General features: G+C 42.1%; 1 protein-coding gene across 2 annotated transcripts in view; it reads left to right on the forward strand.

Annotated features, from left to right (window-relative positions):
* Positions 1–12188, forward strand: part of SUSD1 (sushi domain containing 1) — a 133101-nt gene that overhangs the window by 12948 nt on the left and 107965 nt on the right. For both annotated transcript variants that reach the window (XM_053565695.1, XM_053565702.1), the window contains exon 2: positions 6400–6513. In XM_053565695.1, the coding sequence (XP_053421670.1) occupies positions 6400–6513 (114 nt within the window). The remainder of the gene's footprint in view (positions 1–6399; positions 6514–12188) is intronic.

Here is a 12188-nt window from a genome sequence, read left to right on the forward strand (position 1 = left end):
GTGAGGAGGGGTTGTGCTCTGAAGGGGTCTTTTCTCTGGCACCATTTGGCCTTGATTATTTATAAGAAGAAAAAAAAAGGCAAAAGTTGCAGTTGCACGCTGAGTGACTCGGGCTGCAAAGCCACCTTCCTTTCGAGGCTCAGGATAATTTTCAGTTCTAACAACTTTGAGTTTGAATTATTTTGAGTCTGAATTATTTAACACATTTCATTGTTTTTCAACAGTATAGTGTTTATAATTTTACTACACACATACTTCAGTGTCTACTTATGGTTTTTTTTTTTTTTTTGGCTGAGGCTGGGTTTTGAACCTACCACCTCCAGCATATGGGGCCAGTGCCCTACTCCTTTGAGGTACAGGCACCACCATTTATTTATTTTTTTTTTTGAGTCAGAGTCTCACTGTGTTGCCCAAGCTAGAGTGCTGTGGCATCAGCCTAGCTTACAGCAACCTGGGTTCAAGCGATCCTCGTACCTTAACTTTCTGAGTAGCTGGGATAACAAGCACAATGCCCAGCTAATTTTTTTATTTTTAGTAGAGACAGAGTCTGACTCTTGCTCAGGCTGGTCTCTAAATCCTGAGCTCAAGCAATCCACCTGCCTGGCCTCCTAGAATGCTAGGATTACAGGCACAAGCCACCGTACCTGGCCCATATTCTGTATCTTGAGGCAATTAGTTGTTTCATGATGGTATACATTTGGTAAAACCCACTGAACTGTATATACTTAAATATGCAGGCATTTTATTGTATGCATATTATATCTCAATAAAGTTGATTTTAAAAGTAAAAATGTAATTTGTTTATCTTATTATTGTGGTAAGACTTTTCTTTTTTTGAGACAGAGTCTCACTGTATCACCCTTGGTAGAGTGCTGTGGCATCACAGCTCCCGGCAACCTCAAACTCTTGGGCTTAGGCTCAGGCGCCTGTAGCTCAAGTGGCTAAGGCGCCAGCCACATACACCAGAGCTGGTTGGTTCTAATCCAACCTGGGCCTGCCAAACAACAATGACAACTACAACCTGTAGTCCCAGTCTCTTGCCTCAGCCTCCCAAGTAGCTGGGCGCCTGTAGTCCCAGCTACTTGGGAGGCTGAGGCAAGAGAATAGCTTAAGCCCAGGAGTTGGAGGTTGCTGTGAGTTGTGATGACACAACACTCTACCCAGGGCAACAGCTTCAGGCTCTGTCTAAGAAAACCCCAAAAAACAAAAAATTCTTGTGCTTAAGTGATTCTTTTGCCTCATCCTCAACCCCCCAGCTATTTTTTTTGCAGTTGTCATTTTTGTTCAGCTGGCCCGGGCCAGATTTGAACCCGCCACCCTCGGTGTATGTGGCTGGCGCCGTAACCACTGTGCTACGGACGCTGAGCCTGTGGTAAGATATTATTGCCATTTTGGCCATTTTGAAGCATACAATTGAGAGGCATTAAATAAGTTCCCAATGTTGTGCAACCATTATTACCACTGTCTTTAGAATTTTTTCATGGTCCCAAACTGAATCTTTTTCCTTCAAATTTGGGAGTTCTAATAGGATCGCATTCATTCCCTAAATTACATTGGGGAGGATGTCTTTCCTTGTATGGTTGATCATAGCTGAATTTTGGGACTTGACCTAGGATCCATTATTTAAGAAATATTTCCTAGCTTTTGGCTGCGTGTCATATGCACTGACAATGTCCTTATGGCACTGTTTTAAAATGCACGTTAAAGGGGTTAAATATACTTAACCCACATTGATGGAAACTGAGGTGAGGGGACCCGTCCTCCTTTCAGCTTGGCCCATCGTCCTTCTCATGTGGAGCTGTGCTGCTTCATTTCCCCAGGCTGTGCTCTCTATCTTGTGCCAGCACCAGGGAGAGAAGCTGGCCATCCACTACTCCTGGAAGATATTGTCAGCCATTTCCTTGAACTTTCATTCCCATCTTTCATGCCTGTCTTCTGAGGTCCTCAGTTGACTTTGATTCCTGGGCCTTTCTGGGCATGGCTTTTTGTTCTTCCTCTCTGCCAAGGCAATGGCCACGTGTCCATCTCTTTCCCATCTTCTGAAGTGGTGCTAGCGTCTTCCATCGGCATCACCTTCTCTCCCAGGTTTTATGCTTTTCTGATTCTTTATGTATTTTAGGGGATGTGCTGTGGTTTGGGAACATATTAACTCTGCAGTGTTTAACTGGAAGTTTTTCCTTTTTTTTTTTAATCTAAAAACAATCTTTTGTATTTTTTTTGTGATAAGCCCTTTCTTATTTCTAATATTGTATGTTTGTGCATACTTTTACTTTTCTAAAAAAAAATTTGTATTTGTTTATTTTCTTCAAACAGTTTTAGGAAATGCTTTTACTTTTTTCTCTACCAGTCTTGAGTTTTGGCTCCTTGACTGGTCTTTACAATGCATTGACTTTGGGGAAGGTTTTTTTTTTTTTTTAATGCATTTGACTGTATTTTCTGATTATTTAACATCTTAAAAAAAATCTCTACTAATTCCTAAATCCCCATTTTATTTTTTCCCCTCTTTCAAGCTTTCAGAGTTAAAATTCTATGTTATTTTTTCCTGGTTGCCTGGCTGTCTGTTTCTCTTTCATTTAGTAGAGATGAGGTCTCATAGTTGCCCTCGCTCTCTACTTCTCTCTCTCTCTTTTAAAGTATAAAAACATAGGCTCAGCACCTGTAGCTCAAGCAGCTAGAGCACCAGCCACATATACGGGAACAACAATGCCAAACAACAATGACAACCAAAAAATAGCCGGGCGTTATGGCAGGCACCTGTAGTCTCAGCTGCTTGGGAGGCTGAGGCAAGAGGATTGCTTAAGCCCAAGAGTTTGAGGTTGTTGTGAGCTGTGACGCCACGGCACTCTACCAAGGGTGACAGCTTGAGACTCTGTCTCAAAAAAAAAAAAAAAGTATAAAAACATAGCCAGGCATAGTCCCAGCTACTTGGGAGGCTGAGGCAAAAGGATTGGTTGAGCCCAAGAGTTTGAGGTTGCTATGAGCTATGATGCCACCAAAGAAAGTGAGACTGTGTCTCAAAAAAAAGTATAAAAGCAAATAAAACTCATATTTCTTGGAGTGTATACATTTTTATACCTAGTGTTAAACATTTTAATTTTAATATTCTCTGTCTTAAGAATTATTTGGAATGGGCGGTGCCTGTGGCTCAGTGAGCAGGGTGCCGGCCCCATATACCGAGGGTGGTGGGTTCAAACCCAGCCCCGGCCAAACTGCAACAAAAAAATAGCCGGGCATTGTGGCGGGCACCTGTAGTCCCAGCTGCTCGGGAGGCTGAGGCAAGAGAATCGCGTAAACCCAAGAGTTAGAGGTTGCTGTGAGCTGTGTGACGCCACGGCACTCTACCCGAGGGCGGTACAGTGAGACTCTGTCTCTACAAAAAAAAAAAAAAAGAATTATTTGGAAGAATATTCTGTGGTTTGCAGGTAGGTTTCTTTCTTTTTTTACTTTTAAGCCCATCTTGTTGCACACTGAGCATGTAGGTTTCTTTTGGGGAATGATAGTCTTATGTTCCATAGTTCTAGCACATTATCTCATGCTGGCCAGATAATGCATCTTTTAACATTTTTACTATTTTGAAATTTGTTGCATTTTTCTTTATGGCCTGAGACATACTAAATTTTGTAAATATTCCCTGGTTAATTTGGTGTTAGTGATGATCCGTGGTTTGTCTTATTTTTGCTTTATCTTTTATTTAACAACAACAACAACAACAGAACAACAGGCGTGGTTAACAGTACTTAGAAATTGCCCAGTCTCAGCTGGCTTCATGCCTGGAGCAGCCTGCAGGCCGGGCTGTGTTACCTGGGTAATAATGGGGCCAGGACTGAATTGAAATTCAATGCTGCCAAGGTTCTCTTTACTGGGCCACTCCTGAAATTACAAAGACACGAGAGTGAAACACAATATTCCACATAGCCTCGGGTAGAAATTCTTGTTTGATCTTGAGCCATATATCACCATCTGGTACATTTGGATGTTTCAGGAGTTTTAGCCTCAAACAGTTCTGCTGTTTATCTAAATAATTGGGATGTGGTCATCCTGCTGGGATTTGGTTGTTATCTCACTATTATCTTAAACACACCCACTTTTCCTCTAAAAGGAAAATGGATGGAGTAATAGGCAGATGTGTTCCTCTCCCCTCCATTTGCTTTTCGAGATGTAACAAATAGTATTTCAGATTTCTCTATCCAGGCAGTCAATAAAAATATATTGAGTATCCGTACTGAGCTAAAATAATTTACGGGCAAATGACATCATCCTTGTTCTTTGAGAGGCTCATTCATAATCCAAGCTGGGAAGACAGAGCTGGAAACAATATAAGGACAAGTTGTCATGATTTATATGAGAATGTACAAATGTTAGGGGGGCACAGAGGAAGATGCATGTCATTTTCCTTAAGAATGGAGGAATGCAGAATGGGAGAAGATATTTACAGGTTATGTCTCCGACAAAGGTTTAATAACCAGAATCCACAGAGAACTCAAACATATAAGCAAGAAAAGAACAAGTGATCCCATCGCAGGCTGGGCAAAGGACTTGAAGAGAAACTTCTCTGAAGAAGACAGGCACACAGCCGACAGACATATGAAAACATGCTCATCATCTTTAATCATCAGAGAAATGCAAATCAAAACTACCTTGAGATACCATCTAACTCCAGTAAGATTAGCCCATGTCACAAAATCCCAAGACCAGAGATGTTGGCGTGGATGTGGAGAAAAGAGAACACTTCTACACTGCTGGTGGGAATGCAAATTAATACATTCCTTTTGGAAAGATGTTTGGAGAACACTTAGAGATCTAAAAATAGACCTGCCATTCAATCCTATAATTCCTCTACTGGGTATATACCCCAAAGACCAAAAATTCACATTACAACAAAGATATTTGCACCAGAATGTTTATTGCAGCCCAATTCACAATTGCTAAGTCATGAAAGAAGCCCAAGTGCCCATCGATCCACGAATGGATTAATAAATTGTGGTAATGTACACCATGGAATATTATGCAGCCTTAAAGAAGGATGGAGATTTTACCTCTTTCATGTTTACATGGATGGAGGTGGAACATATTCTTCTTAGTAAAGTATCTCAAGAATGGAAGAAAAAGTATCCAATGTACTCAGCCCTACTGTGAAACTAATTTTTGGCTTTCATATGAAAGCTATAACCCAATTATAACCTGAGAATATGGGGAATGGGGAGAGGGAGGGGAGGGAAGGGGGAGGATGGCGGAGGGAGGGTGATAGTAGGAGTACACCTGCGGTGCATCTTACAAGGGTACATGTGAAACTTAGTAAATATAGAATATAATTGTCTTAACACAGTAACTAAGAAAATGCCAGGAAGGCTATATTAACCAGTGTGATGAAAATGTGTCAAACTGTTTATAAAACCAATGTATGGTGCCCCATGATCGCATTAATGTACACAGCTATGATTTAATATTAATAAAAAAAAAAGAATGGCGGAATGGGGTGGCACCTGTGGCTCAGGTAGGGCACTGGCCCCATATACCAAGTGTGGTGGGTTCAAACCCAGCACCGGCCAAAATGCAACAAAAAAATAGCCGGGCATTGGCAGGCGCCTGTAGTCCCAGCTACTTAGGAGGCTGAGGCAGGAGAATCGCCTAGGCCCAGGAGCTGGAGGTTGTTGTGAATTGTTTACCGAGGGTGATAAAGTGAGACTTTGTCTCTACAAAAAAAAACGAATGGAGGAATGGAAGAATGTGACATTTAAGCTAGGTCTTAAAATATGAAGAGGAGCTAGCTGGGTAGAGAGGGAGGCAGAGGAATTTTGGTAAAGGGGGTGTCATGACTGTAGCATGCAAGTATGATGGTAGGTTGTTAGGGAAAGAGTAGTTGGTCTCTTCTTTCAAGAGGGCTGTATGTGTGGTTGGAGGAGACTATTAAGATCATTAATCATCAGGGCCGGGCAGGGTGGTTCATGCCTGTGATCCCAGCACTCTGGGAGGCTGAGGTGGGTGGATTGCCTGAGCTCACAGGTTTGAGACCAGCCTGAGCCAGAGCGAGACCTCGACTCTAAAAACAGCCAGGCCTTGTGATGGGTGCCTGCAATCCCAGCTACTTGAGAAGCTGAGGCAAGAGAATCACTTGAGCCAGAGTTTGAGGTTGCTGTGATCTATGATGCTACAGCACTCTACTGAGGGCGACAAAGTGAGACTCTGTCTCAAAAAAAAAAAAGATCATTGATTGTCACACAGAAGAATTTGCACTTTATTCTGTGGGCCAAAAAAGAGGCATTGAAAGTTTTTAAAGATGAGATCAGATCTGTCTTATTTTATTTTCCTATTCAAATTTTGGTTCTCCTTCCTAAATGTGCTCTAAATGTATCTCATCTCGCGTTTTTCTTTTTCTGAAATATACACTTTCTGATTCAGGTTTAGATGTCTGTGCCACTTGTCATGAGCATGCCACATGCCAGCAAATAAATGGGAAGAAGATCTGCATTTGCAACTATGGATTTGTGGGCAATGGGAGGACGCAATGTGTAGGTAAGTTCTGAATCTTGGGTTAAGTCGAGAAGATGAATCAAGAAACAAGATTCTCTGGGTGGTAGCCATAGGTAGGGCAGGGCGCTGGCCACATACACCCAGGCTGGTGGGTTCAAATCCAGCCTGGGCCAGCTAAACAACAATGACAACTGCAACAAAAAAACAGCTGGGCATTGTGACAGGCACCTGTAGTCTCAGCTACTTGGGAGGCTGAGGCAAGAGAATTGCTTAAGCCCAGGAGTTGGAGGTTGCTGTGAGCTGTGACACCATAGCACTCAACCAAGGGTGACATAGTGAGACTGTCACACACACACACACACACACAAAAGATTCTCTAGTGTTAAAGAGTTGATGTCCTTGGGGTGAAACGTTATTTTGCTCACATGTTTTTATTATGAGAAATTTTGTCCATGATAATTGGCCTTTAGGTTTGGGTATGTCTTTTCCCTTGTGTTTCAAAGGAAGTACCCTCAGGTTAGAGGTCACTGAACTTGAATTTCTGGAGAATCTCAGATCTAACTTAAGTTTGAAATCTGTTCTTTTATTTTTTATTTTTATTTATTTATTTATTTATTTTTGCGCAGTTTTTTTTTTTTTTTTTTGGCCAGGGCTGGGTTTGAACCCGCCACCTCCGGCATATGGGACTGGCGCTCTACCCCTTTGAGCCACAGGCACCACCCATTTTATCTTATTTTCATTTCATTTAATTTAATTTTTTGAGACGGAGTCTCACTTTGTCATCTTTGGTAGAGTGCTGTGGCGTCATAGCTCACAGCAACCTCAAACTCCTGGGCTTACGCTATTCTCTTGCCTCAGCCTCCTGATTAGCTGGAAGTACAGGTGCCTGCCACAACTGCTCAGCTATCTTTTTTGTTTGTTTGTTTGTTTTTTGAAGTAGAATCTCACTTTCTTGCCCTCCATAGAGTGCTGTGATGTCATAGCTCATAGCAACCTCAAACTCTTGGGCTCAAGCGATACTCTTGCCTCAGCTTCCCTAGTAGCTAGGATGACAGGTGCCTCTCACAAAGCCCAGCTAGTTTCTGAGATGAAGTCTCACTCTGGCTCAGGCTGGTCTCAAACCTGTGAGATCAGACAATCCACCCATCTTGGCCTCCCAAGTGCTGGGATTACAGCGTGAGCCACCGCGTCCAGCTTGAAATCTGTTTTAAGTCTTGAGTTTAACCTAACAACTTAAGTGAATATTGCATTTCTTAATTTCTCTGGATTTTGATATAAAACTACCAGAACCTCCATAGTTGACTACCTCCCTACACTGACTATCTCCTTAAGTTGACCTGATTTCCATAGACTGGACGTGCACCACATGTACATATCAGTACCGTAGGCGTACCCTAGTTCCTTATATTGGCCACCTCTGTACATTGACCAGTTTGTTATAGTTCCTTAGGTGGTCAGCTTACAGAGGTTTTATCTACTGTATTTATATTACTACCATGAGGAAAAACAAAACACAATTTCCTATAGGATTTTTGGTTAAGGGGCAAAATATTGTTGCTTTGGGTCTTATGTCTATCAGAATCCATTCTCCAAATTTTTTGTAGCTATAATCCTTAGAGGATTTACATGACTTAAAGGAATACAAAACACTTTAGGCTAGAAGCATCTGAAATTATTTTTTTACCATGAATTATCCACCATACCATGACAGTTAGACAATATCCAGGTTCTAGCACACTTCAGAGAGACAGAAGTTTTATAACAATTTTAGAATAGTAGATGTTATAATAATCTCCCAGTTTCTTCCCAGCAACCTTGTTACACGTAATAAAAATATTTTTAGTTTTGTCTTGCTGTTGTGAATAGACGGTGCATACAGCCTTGTTGTGATATCCTTGTGTGCTTTTTTCTCCCTAAAGAAAAATAATAATTCAGTCTTACATTGAAAAAGTTACATTCCACTTTGTAGATATAAGATTTTACAGTCACATGCCCTTCTGCAGGCTGCCATTGTGCCATCTTTAACCTTTACTGTTTTAGGATTTTACCTGTGAGAAGTATGGCTGCTCTGAAGTCTGAGGTTCCTGAGGGAATTTCTCCCTTCTCCCCCCCCCCCCAATTCCTTACCCCACTTACTGACAGTAGCATAGAAATGAAAGTGGAGTTGAGGAGACTCCCAATCCACGCTTCCCCTCATGGATGCTAGTTGCATTCTTGTTTGCCCTTTGCTTTTTGAACAATCGAAACTTCTCTGAATGGGAGGAGGAGGCTTCCTTACTTTGCACAGAGCTGCTCTCAAACACTGCACAAGCATTTCCTGGTACTCAGCCCGCTGAGACTGCGCCACAGGTGGCAGGAGAGGTTGCAGGCGTGCCAGAGATGTTATAACATGGTAGTAAGCCAAGGGACCTGAGAATTCTAGAATCCTCTAGAAACCCAAATATCCCTTCCAGTGAAGTCCATAGGGGAGACATGTCTCAGAAACAATGGCAAAGGACAGGGATATCCCATTTTATGGACAACTGGACTTGTGTCTGAAGCCACTGTCTTCTGTCACCTGGGCTGACTTTTTGGCCCAGCAATGTGCCTATGGCTTGAGGGCCTGTTCTCTCCTTTTTAAGCTTTCTTGCACATCTTATTGCAGATAATTTTTAGTATGAATTATATTCCAGGTTTAGTTACATTTTAAGAAGGTAATTCAGTCTTGTGCCACATAATGATTTTTTTTTTTTTTGCAGTTTTTGGCTGGGGCCGGGTTTGAACCTGCCACCTCCAGCATATGGGGCAGGTGCCCTATTCCTTTGAGCCACAGGTGCCGCCCCACATAATGATATTTTTGTCAATGATGGTCCACATATCTGTCATCCCATGAGATTATAATGGAGCTGAAAGATTCCTATCACCTTGTGATGTCATGGTCGTCATAATGTTTTAGTGCAAAACATCAGTCACGTGTTTGTGGTGATGCAAGCAAACTTATGGTGCTGCCAGTTGTGTAAAAGTATATAGCACGTAAAGTTACGGACAGCATAAATACTTGATAATGATAATAAACAACTGTATTACTGGTGCATATATTTATTCTAGTAAACTTTTTATTGTGATTTTAGAGTGTACTCCTACTTAGAAAAAGGAAGTTAACTGTAAAACAGCCTCAGGCAGGTCCTTCACGAGGTTTTCCAAAAGAAGTCCCTGTTACCGTAAGAGGTGCAGCTCCAGGTGTGTTACTGCTCTGAAGACCTTCCAGTAGGACAAGGTCTGGAGGTGGAGGACAGTGACATTGATGATGCTGACCCTGTGTAGGCCTCGGCTAACATGTGTGTTGTGTGTTAGTTTTTAATAAAAAACTTTTGAAAGCAAAAATTTTTTAAAATAAAAAGAATTTGAAATAGAAAATAGCTTATAGAATAAGGATAGAAAGGAAATATTTTTGTAAAGCTGTACAACATGTACACAAGCAAATGTATTGTAGCCTAAGTGTTACTACAACAGAGTCCAGAGCTAAAACAAAGTTTATAAAGTTAAACAGTTACAGTAAGCTGGCTCAGCACCCCTAGCACAGTGGTTACACCACCAGCCATATACACCAAGGCTGGCGGATTTGAACCCAGCTCAGGCCAGCTAAAACAATGACAACTGCAATAAAAAATAGCCAGGCATTGTGGCGGGCGCATGTAGCCCCAGCTACTTGGGAGGCTAGTTGGAGGTTGCTGTGAGCTGTGATGCCATGGCCCCCTACCCAGGGTGACAAAGTGAGACTCTGTCTCAAAGAAAATAAAAAAGTTACAGTTAGCTAAGGCTGATTTATTATTGAAGAAAGAACAATATATATACATTTTTTTTGAGACAGAGTCTCACGCTGTCACCCTGGCTAGAGTGCAGTGACATTGTCCTATCTCACTGCAACCTCAAACTCCTGAGATCAATCAATCCTCCTGCCTGGGCCTCCCAGAGTGCTGGGATTACAGGTGTGAGCCACAACACCTGGCCTATTTTTTAAATAAATGCAGTATAGCCTAAGTATACAGTGTTTACAAAGTTTACAGTAGGGCAGTTGACCTTCACGTTCACTCACCACTCACTTGCTGATTCTCCCAGAGCAACTTCTAGTCCTATAAGCTTCACTCATGGTAAGTGCCCTGGACAGCTTACAAGACTACCTTTTAAAAATCTTTTATACTTTATTTTTACTGTATCTTCTCTATGTTTATTTATTTATTTTTTGAGACAGGGTCTCACTTTGTCGCCCTTGGTAGAGTGCTGTGGTCTCACAGCTCACAACAACCTCAAACTCTTGGGCTCAAGTGATTCTCTTGTCTCAGCCTCCCAAGTAGCTTACTACAATCCCTGACTATTTTTAGAGACGAGGTCTTGTTCTAGCTCAGGCTGGTCTCAAACTCTTGAGCTCAGACAATCCACCTGCCTCAGCCTCCCAGAGCACTGGGATTATGGGAGTGAGCCACTGCACCCAGCCCCAAACCCAGATTTTTTGAGGTTAATTCTGAGTTAGTAGGAATTGAGTGCAATTGTGAGAGTCTATTAAATTGATCTGAAGAACCACTTATGAACGAAATAACAAACAAGCTACCAATTTATAAGCTGATGTTTTTTCCCCATAAAAAACTTGCTGAGTAGGTCAGCTCTAAAAGGAGGCGTAGATGGGCGTGCTCCACCTGACGGGCACAATGTAAGGGTGTAGGGCACACCTCCTGGATGCAGGACACAACTACAACAGGGACTTTACCTAACAAATACAAACATTGTAACCTAATTGTTTATACCCGCATATTCATCTGAAAGAAAAATAAATAAATGAAAAGATCCATAAGCAATTTGATCATAGGAGTTTCCTCTGAAGTTAATGGCTCAGGCAGAGTCAGCACACCATGAACCGCACGCCAGATTCAACCCACTGCCTATTTTTGCACTTGGAATTGTTTTGGCACATAGCATTGATCATTAGCTTACCCGTTATCTATGGCTGCTTTGGTGCTCCGAAAGCACAGTTGAGTACTGGTACCACAGACTCTGAGGAAAATGTCTGCTGAGCCCTGAGCTAGAAGATAGAGATGAGAGGAAGAGAGATCCTTGTGTTTTACATCTTTCAATTTCAAGTTATTTAATTAAAAACGCTCAGGGCAGGCGTCTGTGGACTCACCAAACGTCTATTGTTCCAGCCTCTCCTCTCTGGGTGACTAACATTATTCACCCAGGTCACTGGCGATTAGCATGAGCTGTTCCTGCTACACTATCATCCCTGCTCCCGGATGAGGCTTCGGCACTAATTCCACTGTGTTTCCTGGTAGCTCAGAAGGAACACATTTTTCAGTGAATCACTGGATATAGAATTGCCCTACTCTGGCTTTCATGAAAATCATGCGATTCTGCTGGGTTTATTTCCCCAGGCCTCTGACAAGGTCTTTGTAAGCATAGAAAAGTTCATTTTTGAATCAGGTGGCTTAGCCAGATAGAAATGTTAGGTTGCCCGTATGGTTAGGTGTACTCCCGGCACGCAGCTACAAGGCTGGTCTGGGAGGCACAGTGAAAGGGAAAGAGGGAAATACAGTAGAGCCTCCGTAGTTAACCACCTCCTACAATGACCCCCTCCTTAACTTGACCTAATTTCCCCAGACTGGACATGCACTACATGTGGATATCAGCGCAGCAGGCCTAATTCCTCATATTGATCGCTGCTGTACGTTGATCATTTTGTCAAC

This window comes from Nycticebus coucang, chromosome 2 (genome assembly GCF_027406575.1).
Source record: "Nycticebus coucang isolate mNycCou1 chromosome 2, mNycCou1.pri, whole genome shotgun sequence".
NCBI lineage: Eukaryota > Metazoa > Chordata > Mammalia > Primates > Lorisidae > Nycticebus > Nycticebus coucang.